At 44.5% G+C, this 18,252-nt stretch overlaps 3 protein-coding genes across 6 annotated transcripts in view; 1 reads left to right on the top strand and 2 right to left on the bottom strand.

Annotated features, from left to right (window-relative positions):
* Positions 1-10,364, bottom strand: part of MAD1L1 (mitotic arrest deficient 1 like 1) — a 377,323-nt gene extending 366,959 nt beyond the window's left edge. Inside the window, exons 1-8 of the mRNA XM_074918998.1 lie at positions 10,301-10,364; positions 8,748-8,901; positions 7,376-7,516; positions 5,450-5,629; positions 3,898-4,022; positions 3,139-3,220; positions 1,794-1,924; positions 429-543 (exon numbers count right to left, since the gene is read on the bottom strand). Coding sequence (XP_074775099.1) covers positions 429-543; positions 1,794-1,924; positions 3,139-3,220; positions 3,898-4,022; positions 5,450-5,629; positions 7,376-7,516; positions 8,748-8,897 — 924 coding nt within the window. The 5' untranslated portion in view covers positions 8,898-8,901; positions 10,301-10,364. The remainder of the gene's footprint in view (positions 1-428; positions 544-1,793; positions 1,925-3,138; positions 3,221-3,897; positions 4,023-5,449; positions 5,630-7,375; positions 7,517-8,747; positions 8,902-10,300) is intronic.
* Positions 10,365-11,237: 873 nt separating this feature from the next.
* On the bottom strand, positions 11,238-13,906 carry MRM2 (mitochondrial rRNA methyltransferase 2). 2 transcript variants are annotated; one of them, XM_074919152.1, is made up of 3 exons: positions 13,878-13,906; positions 12,980-13,251; positions 11,238-12,280 (listed from the first exon to the last, which is right to left on the bottom strand). In XM_074919152.1, exons 1-3 carry the CDS (start codon positions 13,895-13,897, stop codon positions 11,856-11,858), a joined length of 717 nt encoding a protein of 238 aa, XP_074775253.1. In that variant the 5' UTR covers positions 13,898-13,906; the 3' UTR covers positions 11,238-11,855. The 2 variants fall into 2 exon arrangements, with proteins under 2 accessions (XP_074775253.1, XP_074775254.1); XM_074919153.1 differs by lacking the exon at positions 13,878-13,906 and adding an exon at positions 13,393-13,510.
* NUDT1 (nudix hydrolase 1) lies at positions 13,523-18,193 on the top strand. Of its 3 annotated transcripts, none has more exons than XM_074919155.1 (4): positions 13,523-13,844; positions 14,161-14,314; positions 17,234-17,379; positions 17,593-18,193. In XM_074919155.1, the coding sequence occupies exons 2-4, from the start codon at positions 14,163-14,165 to the stop codon at positions 17,763-17,765; spliced, it is 471 nt and encodes a 156-aa protein (XP_074775256.1). In that variant the 5' UTR covers positions 13,523-13,844; positions 14,161-14,162; the 3' UTR covers positions 17,766-18,193. The 3 variants fall into 3 exon arrangements, with proteins under 3 accessions (XP_074775256.1, XP_074775257.1, XP_074775255.1); XM_074919156.1 differs by lacking the exon at positions 13,523-13,844 and adding an exon at positions 13,941-14,016; XM_074919154.1 differs by lacking the exon at positions 13,523-13,844 and adding an exon at positions 13,950-14,028 and having other exon boundaries at positions 17,593-18,192.
* The last annotated feature ends 59 nt before the right edge of the window (positions 18,194-18,252 follow it).

The following is an 18,252-nucleotide window of genomic DNA, read 5'->3' as shown; positions in this document are numbered from 1 at the left end:
GCGATGGAAGCAAGATGATTTTATTCATCTGAGACCATGTTCCAGGCCTGGCAGCAATCCAAGTGTGTATCAAGGTTCTTACTGCACACCTGTTCGGCAACACCATGTCTGGGCATAGCTTAACTCAAACAAAAAGCCTTTCCAGAAGAAGAAAAGTAAAAGAGAAACAGCAAGGCCAAAAAACCCCACTATGATGAGATTGTTCTTTACACAAAATCTCCAGCTGACCAGTAGATACCCTTTTTCACCTTCATTGCCATGGCTCCCCTCATGCTGACATTTAAGTTTGGGAATGCCTAGTCCAAATCCGTTAATTAAAACAGATATCACATCTCAACTAACACAATACAGGAAGAGTCTAAAAGACAGGACAGGCAACAAATAAAACCCCTATTCTGCTGATCGACCAAATGTTCCCAGCTCCTCACCTCATTTTCCAATTCAACAGTCACTAGCTGTGCTTGGACTTTCTCATAGCGTTCCAGTTTTCTTTGGAGACCTTCTACCTCCTCTTTAAGCAATCCGTTGTTTTCTTTCATTTCCCTATGGTGAAAAGAGAGGCAACAATTAAAGAGCCATGCAACTCAATTCACCCTCACAAACTTCCCAACACACAAGGGAATCATATGACACTGAACAGACAATATGACATTCAACTGACTCACTTCTATAACCTTCCCTGCAAAACCTCTGCTACAAAAAAAATGCAGCTTTATTGAACTGCTTTTTTTCTACTCTGAGTACCATCCTAATCGTGTCCAAACAACCTGGAGCATTGTATCTCCTTTGCTGATTGGCAAAACGGCATGAAGGGTAGAAAGAAATCTCCCAACTCTGATCTTCATTCAGGCTGAACGCAGGGTTGGAACACAGCAAGCAACAGACACTTGGGCTTACTGAGTACTTGGTGATGACAGCAAGCATTGAGATTTCTTGGTTTTACTTTAATAGAGGTATGCAAGGGTGAGATAAAACTGTTTTTTTTAAAAAAATACATTTAATCTGTTGATATCATGTTTCTGTGCACAAAAAACAAGCATGAGAGATTCTGAGATAAACAATTTAAAACGATAATGAAACAATAACAAGAACAAAGCCAAGGGAAATTACTTAATTTTAGGATAAGAAAGAGCTGGCAAGATCACTCATGTAATTTAGGCTTTTTTTTTTGTTGAGATGCACCAAAAGACAGATATTAAGTTTACTCTTAAAAAAAAAAAAAATCTTTAAGGCAAGTTATTTCATAGTACACAGGAATTTAATTTTTCCAATTAATTGCCACTTCAGAAACCCAGAAAGTCTACTCTACCAAGGGTTATATCAAGGGTGCTTTAGAAATTTAAACAAAAGACTTTCCAAATACTATGCTGAAACAACAGGCCTTTAAAATAGTGGCAACAATAACTTAGCAAAAACAGTTATTAAAGAAGTGTTCAGCTGTCTCTTCTCTCTACAGGGATTTCTTTCCCAAAGCGGTGCAGAGTTCATCGCTATCTTTACACACTGATTTTGTTCTAACAAACAGTTATCACCATCCAGAACAATCAACACACATTCTGTGAGGCTCTCACTGTGCTCAGGAAGATCACCCAGATCTTGTCAAATCCTCTCATCTAGTAACCATCACAAAAATGCTCAATTCATATGCAGTATTTATATGAAATATTTAAAATTCCTTCTAAAGTTTCCCATATGAAAGCCCAGCAGAGGGATCTGAAAGTGCATGTAGTGCAATTATAGCAGGTACAGAAGAACACAAGATAAACCTCTCAACAACTGAACCCTTCTTTCACCTGAAGTAGGCATTTTCCTCCCTGAGCTGGCGCAATTCCCGCTCCATTTTTGGGAAACGAGCCAGCTCTGCCTTCATGTTCTTGACAATTAGAGCATCATGTTCCTGCTGGGAGAACTTCTGTTCCAGATCCTGGAAAACATGGGATGACAAGAGGACAGCAATAATTAACTTGGAACTTGTAAGAGCTACTTCTCCATTGTACTTTTATAACTCAAATCAATGACTTGAATGAAGTTGGAAGGGAACTCAGTAGGTCATCTGGTCCAATCCATTGCTCAAAGAAGGGATGACTCTTGTTCCCCTTGTTGCACCTGGGTTGGCCTCTTCTCTACACCCGTTTACCCTAAGTTCATAACAAAAAATAATCTCTGCTAATCATTAAAAGGACCTTCTTCTAATGACTAAATCAAATCAGTAATTTTCTTGTCCTCTATCTCTCCATCAGTGAAATGTAGAGAGGGGTATTTGGATGGCCTGCAAGAAATAGGAATGAAAAGAAACACAACCATGTATTTTAGCATTTTGGTAAATGTTGGGTTTTTTTCCCCCTAAAGGAAAAAAAAAAAGTTTATTTGAGCTGTATTGCAGCCTGATATCCTGTTTCCCGACCTTTCCTTTCAATGAAGGAAGTCTCTTCTTGGAATGGCAGACCTGGCAGCGAGGCTGGCTTTCAGTGTAGCTTTACTTTACAGCAACCACAGGCAATGACACCCTCAGCACCTGCTCAAACCAAAGTAACTCTCCACATCTGCCTCTCTCAGGAAGGTAAGTGAAAAAGATACACTCCCACCAACCTACATGTTAATTTGAACGGACACAAAAAGCATCTCTACACTCACATTTAAGTCAGTGTGGTTTAGAAGGCTTTGCAAGCAATTGCACTTTCTAAAAGAACTAAACCCAACTCCAGAGGAAGGATTTTCTGGGAAGCAGAAAAGCAGCTGTAGCTGCTAGGTTCATCCTCCACCATCTGAAAAAGAGTGCTCTTGAAGGATTCTTTTGCAGAGCAATCTTGTACTCTGGCACAAGATCAAACAGAGCATTCTCCAGAGCACTGCATAAGGATATAAATCACCTTTCTACAGAGAAAGCACAGGTGGATTTTTTTTTTTTCCAATCAATTGATACAACAAAGGTAAATATATTACTGCTAATTGTAGGTAGCCTGATCCATCCAGTTGAATATATCCAACTTCAGCTCTTACTGGCCATCAGACCAAATTCTTATATGACAAACTAATCTTTTATTTCTGCAATAGTCATTTTTTTAAAAAAACACTGTTCTGTTCTTCCATGGAAAAAATTAAAAACTAAAGCTTTATAGAGGCCACAAAGTTTCTTACCTTAATCTTCTGTTCATATTCTCCCAGGAGGGACTGGCTTGCTTGCAACGTCTGGATTTGCTGACTAGCCTCTTGCCATTTTCTATTAGGTGTAGACACAAGAGAGATTTAGCACCTAGGAATCACGTACCAGAAACAATCTACATGCAGAAGTGTCTGACAAACATTTTCAAACACCACTAACAAGGTATACGGTACTGTTACACAAGACTGTCTCTCATGCAGTTTCGCACCCATACCATCTCCCTCTAAATTAGAGACAAAAATACATGTTTTAATAAAAAGATGCATCTTGAGGAGTATCCAAAAATCAAGCCACCTTAACTCTGAAACCAATATACACTCACAGTAAATAAACAGCACCTTTGAAACGGAAGAGTTGAACTAAGTAAGCAAGGAAACACTCATATCTTTCAACTACCCCTCAACTATCATTTAAGGTTTGATATTTTTGTTGTGTTCAGTCTATAAAGTTCAGATTAGCCTTTCCCACCCACATGCCTTCTGTTAACTCTCTACCATGAACATGAGACATCGCTGAGATTTTAAGCTCAAGTATTTTTTTTTTCCTCAAGGTACAATTAAATTGCACCTCAGAGCTTGTTTCAAACACTGGTTATAACCTCCGCATCCAGATCAAAGAACCCCTTTGAAGAGTGGAAATCAAACGCTGCTGAAAGTTTTCCGAGTGACAACAGCTGCAGAAGACTGAAGTTTCATTTGCCTTTTTCTCCCTACAGTCATTCATCCCCTGCTTACTTATGTTGAACATCCAGCTGTTCCATCAGTTCCTGCTTCTGAGAGTCTTGGCTTGTCATCTGCATCTCTTGATTCATTATGTTCCACTGCAGCTCTGATATTTTCCCTTTTAATATAGTGATTGTCTGAATTAATAGAAAGAAAGAACAAACACACACGGCTATGACTCTCCAAGCTGGACATTACAGATGGTGGTAAGACAGAAATCATAACCAAATAAAAAGTTAAAACACTGAATCTAGAAACACTCCCACACTCTTGCAAACCTTCAGACCTGCAAACTCACCTCAAAAACAAAAGCAAGAGAAAATCATTTAGTTGCTTTCATCTGTCACCCAAATTGTCATTTCCATTACCTATTAAGTGGGTGACCTCAAACTGGCAGGAAAAACATCAAGCTTCAAAGCTAGATGATGATAAAACACAAGTATATATATTAAAATTAAAAAAAAAAATCCCACAACCATTCCAAATATATTTTGTCTGGGTTTCAAAATTGAAAATGTCTGGGTTTGCCTCAACAAAATACCAGAAGTATTATGCTTTCCTTAAAAGCAGAGACCAGTGGTTTTTAAAATTTTGTTCTAAATACCTTAACCGTAAAGAAAAACTCACAAGCTTGTTTCAAATAGCCATTACTTAGCTCCCTTTAACAGAGAAAAAGAGAAAAATCTAAAAATATTACATATGTAGAGTGTTTTCTAGACAGAGAGACAAGTAGGGCTCTCATCTTGATACTAATGGATATGTGTCTGAATACGGAAATAAAAATGACACAGAATTGCTGTATGCATTTTGTATGTGGGTTTAGTTTCTCTCACACACCATCACTGTCTCCCTGTTTATAACCACTGATAACTGGCACACTGAATCTGTTTACCTGCCTTACCACACAAGTACATTTCCAGTGACACCTAGGCAGGAGGAAGGTTTAAGGACTGGTGCAGGAAACCAAATTAAACAGAAAAGATACAAATTAACTAATTAAACTTAACTGTAATGGTATCTGAAAAGGTTGAGGGTTGAGAAGATGGTCTGTTCATCCAAAAGAACTGAAATTATTATCCAAGCATTCATTCTACAGTGGAACACAGGGGCATTTAAGACACTTTGGGAAGACATCCTTTGTACATAACTTTGGCCTCATCCACTCTACAGCTCTCCCTACTGCCCTGAACATCTTCCCATCATCTCCTCCATCGTTTCCCCTTTCTTTACTCAGTGTCATGTAACCTGACTTCTACACCTAGATGCTGTATACGTTGCCTTGCACTTTTTTCTCCTTCTCTATTTCAACCTAATAAATCTCTTCTCATTATTAACACAGCAACATCTTCTGACCTGCTCACCTGTGTCTGGACTTGGTTAGGTTCTAAACTTTCACAGCAAAGACGCACACCACCAGCATTTATTCATTTCCAGATGATGCACATAGTGATTCCAATTTTGGTTTGGTTTTGGGTTTTTTTAATTAGAAAGGGCATTTTCAATTCACAAGAACTGCAAGGTCACCTGAAACTATGGACAAATTAAAAAATTACTCTGTTCTTACTTCATTAGATTCAGCTAATTTGCTCTCCTTCTCTTGCAGCTTCTTACTCATGGTCTCCATGCTCTTCTTATAGGATTTGTTCATCTCCATTTGTTCTTTCAGTTTATTTTCAGCTTCTGTTTCCCTTTCCTGATATTGCTTTATGCGTGTGAGCAGCTCCTGGTTACGGTCAGCCTCTCGCTTGCAAAGAAAAAATGCAGAGACATAAGAAAAAACTAGCACAGAGGTGAAACCATTTTTGTTTCTCCTGTCTCCATTCCTCATTACTGTGGTCATCAAGGCATCATCATGAAGCAACGTTACTCAGACCATAGCTTTAACCTTTGCACTAGCAAGGGCAAAAATCTTACCAACAGCAACTCGATGCCAAGGAACTACCCAGGGCAATGGAGCTAGAAAATTAAGAGACAGAGGCTTCCAAATCTCTTCGACTGAGAGAATATGAGACTACAGAGATGGCTTCACAGAATCCCTGCACACTCTCCAGCAGATCAAAGATGAAAACATTTGATGCACCAATTTAAAGCTGACCCATGCATAACAAATTGACTTTCAGAAACTACTCAGATCTAAACAGTTGGGTTAATAAGACAAACTTCCCTCTGCAACTTCGGTAAATTGTATGAGGCTATTTAATAGCAAAGAAACAGGGTTTAAATGCACAGGATTATCAATGACTACAATAAATATTTTTGCACTCTGACAACCTTTCATACACCATTTCAGTTTATTCCTACCACAAATTGATTAACACGTATTGAAAAAACATCAGTAAATTGCTTTGCTAATCAAAGCAAATCGAGACACGGATTTACATAGTAAACAAGGATTATGCAAAGCAATGTGAGGTTCCTAAAACCTTTATCCACATGACTCAAAAAACCACAGAATTTGAGCAGGGTAATTACCACAGTGTTGGATTAGTGCTGCTCCCTTTTTTTGTACCAGTATTTCAAGGGTTTCTGTGACTGACTCAGCTACATTCCAGTTTGAACTCTCCGTGGCCTAATCCCACATCACCTGACTTCAGAGGAACAAGGAATTTAGTCACTGACTCGCTATTTCACAAATACACACTAAATCTGTCACCCAGCACCCTTGTAAAATACAAAACATGATTATTTTCTGAAGATTTTTAAATAATCAGCCACATATAAGACCTTTATTATGCTACAAAACCTACAGATCTACTACTCATTTCAGCAACGCAGTTAAGCAAACATATGTGGGCATAAAACCAGAAACCAAGCAAAGCTATTAGTCCCTGAGTGAGGCTCACTTTTATCAGCACAGGCTCTCTTGTGTGACAGTGCATGGTTGGCACTGCTGCCATTCCAATTAATTACAGTCACACAAACTAAACGCCTGCAATTGTGCCAGCAGAAGTTTAAATTTATCTGGGAGAAAAACACTTAAATACTTCTGGGAGAAACAAATAACAAATCCCTTTTGTTATTGCTACCCATGACAACTTAGTGCTAAACTAACAGAATTTAGTGATCAGATCATCAGCTTGTCAACCAAACGAGGCTTCAGCATTCAGACTCTTGCGTACATTAGCAAGTTAGTGCAACGCACTGTGAGGGGATCTGTAGAGCAAAACAGTTGGTGCTGGGAACTTGACACCCACACTGCCACTGCATTCCAGGAGCATTTACTACAGATTTGCTGAAGTCTTGCTCAGAAGACCGTGTCCATTAGCAGTTGGAGAACACAAGGCTTGCTCCCGGACCGTATCTTTCAGTTTAGTTTCATCCAAACAAAGTTGACTATACACATTCTGAAACACACCACTGCAAACCAAAGCACAGCACGTGAGAAGTCAAGAGCATATCCCTGATCCAAACTAAAACACCAACACAGATGCACTACATATGTTCTGACTTGGGTCTGTGGTATCAAGCCATCTGCAACTGTCATACTTACCTCATAGTTTCTGGCATTGGTATTAGCTGCCTTCTCTAGCTCAATGCGAGCTCGTTTGTGGCTGAGCTCCATCTGCATCTTCTCTCGTTCCACCTGCAGGAGCTGGGATTTGGAGTGGATCTGCCCAGCTTGTTCTTCCAACTGGCCGGTTCATGTGTGAAAAGGGACATTATACATCATTAACAGCACTGCAGTGACATCACTACCTCCCACCCCACACTATTCAGCTGACACTCCCATGTCATTTTACGAATTACAGGGAAACTATCACAGTATTCATGGTACTTCTCCCACCAGCTGCAGATGGGGAAACCAAGAGTTCAACAACACAGAAACCCACATCAAATCAGTGTTAGTTGGAAAGAAGTGAATTTCAAGATCTTCATTCAGAATTTCTCACCCGATCTCTAGAGGTCCTCTGACAAAATGCACTTTCCTTAAAACAGGTTAATTATGAACTCCCCAAGCGTCGTAAAAGTAACAGCAGCTAACCAAGAAGCAGAGAGCATGCTCCCATGAAATTTAACTGCTGAGCAAAATAAGATGCTTTTCTACTACCTGCTACAACATTACGCTTCAGTTTTTCATTCAAATGACCTTACAGCACAGACAACATTGATAGAATACCTCTCATCTAAGCAGTATACATTCAACACACAGCTAATGAACACTCTCTAACCAGAGAGAGCCTCCTCTAACCATCTCTGTAAGCAGAGATGTACCACAGACAGAAAATGCAAACATTTTTGTCAACATTCCAAATGCAAAGCAGGTTTACCTTTCAAAGAATTTTATACTTAAGAGACTGAAATAGAAATTACATTAAGATACAGAATACAAAAACTTTGTGCCAGCTAATAAACAGCCCTTATGGTCCAAGATGTCAACTTAATTCATGCTTTATGAACATGAGGCAGCTTACAGGAAAAAAAAAAAAAAGTGGATACAAACATAAGTGAACAAGTAAGTGTAACTGGTATGTGTCCAGGCAAAGAAACTTTAAGGAAGATTGTAAAAATAATAACAAAGTGACTTACTAGAAAAACATTAACAGATATAAAGCTCCTTTGTTCAGCAATATGGAAACAATTTACAGTTTAATTGCTTGAGCTAGCAGGGTATTATAACTATATATTATAACAGCCTGATATAACTAGCAGGGAAAAGAATTCAAAGAACCTGTCTTAAATTTTTACAAAATAGAAATAAATATGTCTGACACTTTAAAAAAATCTAAATATGTTGACCAAAAGGAAGTTTCCATGAATATCACTTTTAGAAAGCATGGACAGATCTTAATTAAATCAATCCTGGTTCCTGGAATCACAAGGAGCATACAGCTGCAAGCATCACCAAGCTGAGGATGCCTCACCTGCATCCTCTGCTGGTACTGAATCTGTATGGAGCTCTGAGACGATCCTGGTGTAGCCAGCCCAGACACGCCCTCCATACGACGTGAAATAAAGTTGTTGAGGGATCTCAGAGTAGAGAAGACAGTTGTATTATCTTCCAAGTCCTCCATGGCTCTGGAAATACACAAAAAGTTATCAGCAAAGCATTCAGAGCAACCTACAGTACACTGGCTGCTCTTCTAAAAGAGATATATCACTGCCCTGAGGAAACACTAAATGCAAGGTCTTCTAGTTTACAGGGTACAAAACCCAGCCTGCCAGTCAATTGTGGGACCCACAGATACTGCTGCCATCAACTCGAACCAGAAAACGCCACTCAACCACAGCTGAAGCTGCAGGCCTCTGAAACGAAAAATTGATGCAAGAGAGCCTGTGCTTCCCTGAGCGGCTTGCTTTTATTTAAATATATTCTCCCCTGAATCTCAGCCCATAAGCGTACAAATAAGAGCTCTCATAAATTACACAAAATTGAATTCTTCTTTTCTATATAATCAAGTTAACATTGTAGGACATGAAGATCTACAGCACATAACACTAACAAACAGAACTCCAAGCATTTGAGGCTGATGGGGGGGAACTAATGACATATGAGCAGCAAACCCTACCTTTGGCACAACTTGATTCTAGTTTCCAAAAAGCACCTTGGAACCTCACTTCCAGCAACAAGACTTCCCAAATTCACAGATCATTTCTATAAGTAAAACTGTGTCTCCTTATTTACATAAAAGTTTTTGCAATTCTTCCTTCAAATTTGGAGGGGCACTAACTAAAAGGCCAACGACAAACCAAGCCTGGAGCTCAGAAAAGCCTGCAAGGTTTCCCAGGAGACTTCAGGAAGCCTCAGGTGAGTCCCTGTAGCGAGTGCATGCCCCACAGAGCCCCAGAAGCACAGAAGGTTCAGAACCAGGAAAGGTAACCCACAACACTCCCGCAGGCTTGCACCAGAGACATAGATCTGAGGCGAACTTTCAGGAGCACACACTGTCCTGTAACACAGGAGTCACTGTTTGGATTTGTATCATCACGAAGAGGAGATACAAGCAGAAGCAGCGGCAACAGATGAGCCAAAACCCAAATGAAAACATGTATTCGAAATGAGCAGTACCACATGCGAATAAATTCAAGCAAGCCCACTGGTAACCGTGCTCCAGCAAGCCTGTTCTGAAATTAAAAACAGCGCTAAAGATTAAGAAGACACGCACACCCCGCCCCCTCGGTGCGGAAGCCCTTCGGCAAGGGCTCCCTGGGAGGGAACAAGGCGCCCCCGCCCCTCAAACCCCCGAGAGCGGCGCGGGGGGCTCACCCTCACGGACGCCCGCTGTGAGGGCGCAGGGCGGGAAGCGGGGCCCCGGCAGCGCCCACAGCCCGGCCCCGCCTCGGGGGCGGCCAGCGGCCGCGCGGGAGTGGGGGGGGACGGGGACACGGGGACACGGGCCCGGGCAGGAGCGGGGGCCCGGGCGGAGCGGGGCCGGCGGCCTCGCCCCCCTCCTCCTCCCCTCCGTCCCTCACTCACCGGGGCGGGCGGCGGCGCGCGCCCTCGCTTGGATCTCCCTCCTCGCGCGGCGCCGGGATCTCACGGGAACTGGCGCCCAGAGCTCGCGAGAACAGCGGCCCGCGCCGCCGTAACGACCGGACTAGGCGCGCACGGCCGCCGGTCGCACCGTAATGACCCGCCTCCGCGCGAAGCGGCTTCGAGCTCAGCCCCCCTCACACCCCCCCACGCTGCCCCTTCGCAACCCACCCCCCCAGAACCGCCCTGGCCCCCGCCTCATCCCAGGGACCGAGCTCGGGCAGCGCCGTCCTGCCCCACCGCGACTGCAGCCGGAGGAGCTGCCGGGAGAGCACAGGCTTAGCCCCAGTTCCTCTTGCAAACCGCAGGAAATAGTTATAACAAATAAATGTTTTTCTAAGCGTGGACTGGCATCGGTTTTCTTCCTTCCCAAACATACATAAAGTACCATCCAGCTCCCCAGTTTAGGCCGTTGGGCTGATGCCTTGATGCCCGCCCCTCATTATGGAGATCCAGATCGGGAGGTTTCAAAGCAGCTAAAATTCCATAAATCTGTGAGCAATCCCAAATGAGATGTTTATCATGAGAAAGATCTGGAAGCCTTAAAAACAGGCAGTGCTACCAGCCCCTCTTATAACTCATGCCACTGTCGGCCTGATAAAAGCACTACTTAACGCACAAGTCGTCACCTCTAGATAAGGTAGCGGCTAAATTTATTTTTGCAAACAGAATTCTAGCAATTCAATCAGTAATTCTCCCTGTCTGGGATCCAAGGAACATCTTGTCATTTCACCTAAGAAATATCATTGGTCAAATATAAAACATTACTGAAAACACAGGGGAAATTATCTCCTAAGTAGCGATGACCCTGCCCTACTGTCACTTAGGGGATTTATGGGCACCATGAAGTAGCAATTTCTAAATATACCGTTGTCAGAAAACGCAGCAGAGCCATCGGGTGAAGTGTTCCAGAGTCAGTCATGTACCCTGAGCGGCTGTGTCACAGATCGTGCGTGACGATGCGGATGCTGACATGCACGGAAACATTATCTATTTTTACACGTGCTAATAAATTGCACCAGCTTTTAAGAAAGATGAAAAGGCACTAAATCAGCTCAAACACCCCTTGTTGTTCCCTCTCATTCTGACAACCACCTTTATGGTTAGTCTCTTACATGACAACATTAATGATGCAATGGGGATGCAATAATGATTAATGGGCAATGATTTTCAATCACACATTAAAAACTCATATAATCACATTTTATTTTCATCTCCATTAGCCCAGCCCCAGAGGTGGCCTTTCAGATTATTCCTTTCCATTCCCAACCGTCTTCTCCACAGGTGAAAAGCTAGATTGGATGTCTCTGCTTGTATAATTAGTGGATAAACTCAGTAGGACACCACCCTGGTTTATTTTTGTATTTGAAAAGCATGATGTACTTCCTAAGAGTTGTGGCAGATTTTCCCAGGGTCTTAATGGTGGGATTTTTCTTTAAACGCATGCCAAATTTCCAACCAGTGCCTGATCACCTGTTTGATAATTGGCTCTCAGCTTTCATTTCCCTTTGTACAGTCTTGCCAAATAATAAGATTCAGCAGAGTCCTTCCGGCTGGCCTGAGGCTTTATAGTTCTCACATCTTGGAACTGCTCCTTCAGTCTGCTTTGCAGAAGATGGGACTCACGTCCATCCCAGAATTTACAGAGCATCGTTCCTTTTGGCTTTAAAATACTTTGAGACAGATTCAGGAGGCCTAAACACAGATTGATCAGCTTCTGATGATCCAGTTCTTTGATGCCTGTTGCATTAGGTGCCATATCGCTCAAGATAACATCCACCTTCCCTGCAGGAAGCAGATTCTGAATTGTCCTCTGCGTGCCTGGGTCTGCGATGTCAGCCTCCGGCAGGAAGACAGCTCCTTCCAGCGGAGAAATCCGCAGGAGGTCAACGCCAAGGACGAAGCCAGTGGGGACAGCAGGATCTAGATTATAAGAACGAATGACACACTGAACACTCATAATAGTTGCAAACAACTTGCATATATATGAGCGCCATACTCATCAATAAACAAAAATGTATCATCCACCACATCTGGTCTTCTTGTCCTCTAGTTTGCTGCATGCATCTGGATGGATGGTTTGCTATAAGCTAATCCATTCAAGCCATGAAAACTCTGTTACTTTGGATAAGCAAGGGCTATTTTTCTTGGTTTCTTTCCCTGTTCTTTCAAAGCTGACAGTCCAGAAATCCTGGGCAACAGTAAAAATGGCAACACCTTATCTTGTAAACATTAATGGCTTAAAACACATAAACCATGTGTAGTGGTTACTACCATTTTTCAAGGTGGGAAATAAAAATACAGAAAAGCCAAGTCACCTGCCGGAGGCTACACGAATTTCAGAACTGGATGATGGGAGCCTCCCCACAACACAGCTAATCAGAACACTTCGTTACACCTACAGTAGCACCTCAAGGTAAGCTTATATTTCACAAATATGATTGCTCTGAACCATATGAAGATTTTCCCTGTCACACAGGCACACACCTTCACGCTTCTATCAGTGACTCTGGCATATGCCAGTACCCGTGTCCCTTCCCCACACCACCACCATCACAGCTGAGTTTTCTCACACACTTCAAGATATTATCCCCATCTTGCCTGTCAAAAATATGCACTTACCGGTACCTAAGGCGTTGACCCTCTCTACAGCAACCTGGCTCCAAGCACCAGGCGCTGCTCCACAGTCAAGAACAGAAAGCCCTGGACGAAGAATATGAAGCTTGTCATCAATTTCCAGTAATTTGAAGGCACTTCGGCAACGGTAATGCTGCTGCTTCATTGCCTTGACAAAGGGATCCTTCAAATGCCGCTCCAACCACCAGTGCTCAGTTCCAGTTTTCTTCAGAAAGCTCACCGTGGTGTGGAGACATTTGCTCGCCAAACGCTGACAGCTGCCCGGGAAGACAGGTGAGTTAGTGCATAATCACCACGGGTTTCAAAAGTCTCTATAGTAATGAATTCTCATCTCAACTACAGCTCTGCCCATGTATCGCCAGGTTCACAAAAACCCTCTAAATCTGAGATTCTTGCACCTTCAGTTATCTGGTCGAATCTCAGCAGAAGGGTCGTATTGTGGACGGCTCAGGTTCCCCTGAGCGAGGGCAGGAAAGGGCCCCACGCCTCGACAGCTCTTCGCTTCTGCTCGGGCACTTGTGCTTACGGCCCGCGGGGCCCGACATGGCCCGACATGGCAGACTGACCCCAGCGGGGACCTGGGTGGCCTCAGAGGGGCCGGCAGCCTCCGAGCGACGGGGGCCGGGGGTGCACCGGCCCCTCCACGGAGGGACGCCCCAACTCCCGGCGGCTCCGTCAGGTCCCCAGGCGGAGCGCACCGACCGCCACCGCGGCTCTCCAGGCAACCAGCCCCCGCTCCGGCATTTCCGGCAACGACAAACCCCAGCCCCGTTCCCCGCTCCCGACGAAAACCTCAGGCGCCGGGACTAACGCCGCCACCCCCCGGGGCACGGCGGGACCCCCCAACCCGGTACCGAGCTCTCCTCAGCCGCCCCCCGCGCACCTGCCCCCCCGCCACGCCATGGCGGCCGCCTCGGCCCGCCCCGCCCCCCCACCGCGGCCGCGGGGCCGGACGGGAGCGGCGGCGGCGGCGCGGGAAGAGCCGGGCCGGGCCGGGCCGCTGCTGAGGGGGCGACGCAGCGGTGCGCGGGAAGGTCGGGCCCTTGGGACGGAGGGGCCGGCGCGGGGGACGGGGGCGCTGGCGAGGGGCTGTGGGCCCGCCCCGGGCCGCGGAGGGGTGCCGGGGGCCCTTGGCAAGTGAGCCCGCCCCGTCTCTCGCCCCGCAGCCATGCACACGTCCAGGCTCTTCACCCTCGTCCTGGTGGTGCAGCCGCCCCGCGTCCTCCTGGGCATGAAGAAACGCGGGTTCGGAGCCGGGCTGTGGAACGGCTTCGGGGGCAAGGTGCAACCGGGGGAGAGCATCGAGGAGGCAGCTCGCAGGTGAGGCGGGCGTGGGGGCTCGGGTCGGGCGGTGGAGGTGGGAGACGGTCTGCGGTGGAGTTACCGTGGCTCGGCTGATCAGGAACGCCCTCGTAACCAGCGTGTTACCCACGGAGCTCCTCAGCCATCGCCGAACCGAGAAAATCGCCCGCTCCACGGGAGGGGGGGACCGCCCACACGGAGAGTGGGATCGCTCCGCGCTCTCACCTGCAGATCTTCCAACTGTTGACTGGAAGTTACCGAGCGTCCTCCCTCCCATCTCGCAGACTCTGATCTACACCGAGGTTTAAGTCTGCCGGTGGTGGGCAGAGGTTCCTGCACTGTTCAGAAAGGTGCAGGTTTAATTTTGGCTTTACAGCGGAATTAGAGCTTATGCCAGTGTACTGCTTACATGTTGAAGCTATTGAACAGATGCTACTTTCCAGTAGCATTTTTAGTACTGCCTGAAAAAGTAGTGACAAAATAGTAGAAATTCTTAGGGGTTCCTTATGAAAGGCACTGTAGAAATCCATTATTTGGCTGCATGATGGCATTTCAAAGCCCTAATGCTGAGTTAAGGAATTGAACTGCACCAGTACAGAGGTACAGTACCATTTTTGAAGCTTTTAGTATGGATTTCTTGAAGTTCTTTCTTCTGTCTAGTCATTAAAATGGAATAGATCACAGCTGAATTATTAAACTCCTCCAAAAATTAGGTACCTTGTTCTTCACATGAATGTTGCCAATATAAAGCCACACTTTCCCACCTCCTCACTTTCTGTTAGATGCCCCAAACTGCCCTTGCACCTGCAGGAAGATCAGTCCTGGTGTGCTCAACAGCTACCTAACAGCTTTTGCCCTGAACCCTCCCCTCAGCTGTGCCAGTGCAACCGCCTGGGTTCTGTGGTGAGCTGCTCCAGGGGACAGGCGAGTCCTCTGTGCAGATGTGCACCCAGCAGTGCACGGCGTTAACGTACCTGGTGCTCACATCATGGCTTTTCCTGTTATTTATCATCTCTGACTGGAGGGAAGGAGATAAGTTTTGTTACTTAAATCAGACTTTCATTTGCTAGGCTTACATTGCCACTGACTGGGGCATAAATCTAATGATTTCATGTAGCATTTGATTTCCTAGGTGTGCGTTTATCTGTGCTAGCCGCGTTAGAAACCAGAGCTTCAGTCCATACAAGATGCCAAGCGACAGACTTTTCAGCGACCTCAGTGCAACATGCCACAGCCCAGCCAGCCCCTGTGTTAATGGTTGGACTAGACAGTTCTGTGCTGCTGCGGACTGTGGAACAGTCCAATCCTCATTCCTTCCAACATCTCGTAGGAGTTTACTGCAGCAACACAACGGATTCCTGCCGAGGTCAGCGGAGCAGGAGGCAGCCCCCAGAGCCAGGGGCAGCTAGGCACCAGCCCACCTTCCTGGTGGGAGTAACACAGGCACCGTTGCAGTGCTGCCTGGGGGTTCAGCTCTCCTCCTGAAAGTGCCACACAGTCCAAAACAACCTTAACTTGCACCACCTCCGCTCTGCGCTCAGAGGGGAGGTATCGCACTGTGGTGCCATGTTGCACTGTCTCAGTTGGGTCTGCAGTGGCATAAAGTGGGAAGTGTCCTCACAACACAGACAGTTAAATATTAAGCTGAAACATCAACAAGAGTTTCCTGTAAGATTTCTGTCCTCTACTGGGGACGTCACGTTCCCATGAACACCTGGGCACCCACAGCTCGTCTTGTAAGGGGACCATTTAGCTAGTTCATTATTTCTCATTTCCTACCTGTAATGTTTCCACTTGCTATATACAGAGCCAAACAGCTGACAGATAAATTGCTTGGAGAACCATAGCAGCCTTGTGCTTTGCTGTTCAATTATCACAGACTGTAAAATGAGGCTTTTAGCTTTGTTGCTGGAAAACTGTCGCTATTTTAGACACAGATAGTTTGTCAGGAAGATAAACTGAAATGAGCTAAGGCATTAAGTTAGAATACAATTTTGAAGGACGGGATCCACAAAACCGATGCCAAAGAAAGCTGGAGCCTTCAAGATCATTTCCATTACATTTTAAAATGGTGAAGTTACTGCCAAATATGCAACTACATTAATTATTAACTGAGGATACACTGTTTCAAAGTATTCCTTATTTTTGTACATTAGAAAAACCATGACTAACTTCAAGCTGTACTCATTCTGCTAGAGGCAGATAAAAATAAAAAAAGCCCTGGCTGTAACAACGGAGCGAGTAATTGTGCTTCGAGTAGCCATGCACCGTGATGCATTGAAAAGAGCTGCTTGGCAAGTCTCTCAGAGTGCTCTTAGAAGTCTTGCCTTCTAGCCTCACGTTATGCTAAATGTAATTCCAAGGAGCAGAAATTTAAAGTTTACACAATTGCTTTGTGTTTTTTATATGGTATTTGAATGGGAGACAGTATTCCTAACATTCTAGGTGTTACATAATGTGTGGCATCACTTAAATAAGCTTCATTTAACCCCAGGAACTGATAGTGTAGCAAGTAGATGTTCTAGTATTTCCTACCTGCTTCTCTGCAGTTCTCAGAGCTTTAGTCTGAAGTTGACAAAGCCTTTTGCCTGTCTAAATAAAGTGCATCTTGGAGTTCTTAGGCTACATCCAGCTACAGTGCTAATATATATATATATATATATATATATATATGAATGTTAGCCCACTTTTAACCAATCTCAGAAAAGATCACTGTGTTGCAAGGAGTGGAAACAAGCAATTTTCCTGTAATTTCTGCTTCCAATATAGACTACTTTCCTACCAGAATGCTGCTGGGCCTGCTCTGGGCTACAGGTGCAGCTTTCACCTTTGGTTCACTGGAAGCATTTTGAATGTTTGAATAATCTAATGACTGCTTTTTTTTTTTTCCCCTCCCAGTGCTTGCTTTCATGTAAAGAAATCTTATCTCTTGTGCAGGGAGCTCCTGGAGGAGAGTGGACTGACTGTGGACACCTTGCAGAAGATGGGTCAGATCACATTTGAATTTGTAGGCAACTCTGAACTGATGGAAGTTCACATTTTCCGGGCAGATCATTTTCATGGAGAGCCAACAGAAAGTGATGGTAGGTAGCTGGTGGAGGAGAAGGAAGGATATGCATTCTTTTCTGAGACAATATTGCTCTTAAGAAATGCAGAACTACTTGTGCCCAAATCCCTTTGAGAAGGGAGGCTGCTGGGCTGTAGAGGGAAGCTGGTTATTGACAGATAATAAAAGCCTAAGCAGCAGAAAGCCAAGAGAAAGTCTCATGCAAAGTTCTTTTGTTTTCTCCCACCAGAAATGCGTCCACAGTGGTTTCAGCTGGATGAGGTGCCATTCAATCACATGTGGCCAGATGATAGCTATTGGTTTCCCCTGCTGCTTCAGAAAAAGTTGTTTCGTGGCTATTTTAAGTTCCAGGGTCAAGACACTATCCTGGAGCACACTCTAAAAGAAGTGGAGGAAGTTTAAGAAAACGGAAGCATTCAACCCACGTGCTGCTGCCCACACTGGGCTAGAACACCATGAGTACTACTTCTAAGGGGGTCCTTTCTCAACTCTCCAGCAAAGGAGACTTATTTACCAGGTCACGGGGAAGTAAGGAAAATAAGGGGGTTTCTTAGAGCAGAAATAAAAGTAGATTTCCCATACTGTAAAGACCCTGGCTGTGGCACGCTTGAGTGGTTACGTGATCACAGCTATTAAAAACTTACTGTTAACCCTTTTTTTTTTTTTTGCAGGTGGCTAATTTCTTAGGCTTTTCCCTCAAGGCTAAAAATGTTTTTAAAAGATTAAAATTTTTTTTGTAAAAGCATGTGTTGTTCTGTTGTAAACAGCTGGCTACCTTCTAGACTGTTTAAGGGCCTTTCAGGAGTTGGCTTCCTTTCACAGAAACATTAAGTGGACAGTGATGCAGCAGAATCAATTATCTCCTCTATGCCAGTTTCTGTAGTTCTCT

This window comes from Athene noctua, chromosome 15 (genome assembly GCF_965140245.1).
Source record: "Athene noctua chromosome 15, bAthNoc1.hap1.1, whole genome shotgun sequence".
Classification (NCBI taxonomy): domain Eukaryota; kingdom Metazoa; phylum Chordata; class Aves; order Strigiformes; family Strigidae; genus Athene; species Athene noctua.
This window is presented reverse-complemented; position numbering and strand designations above follow the sequence as displayed.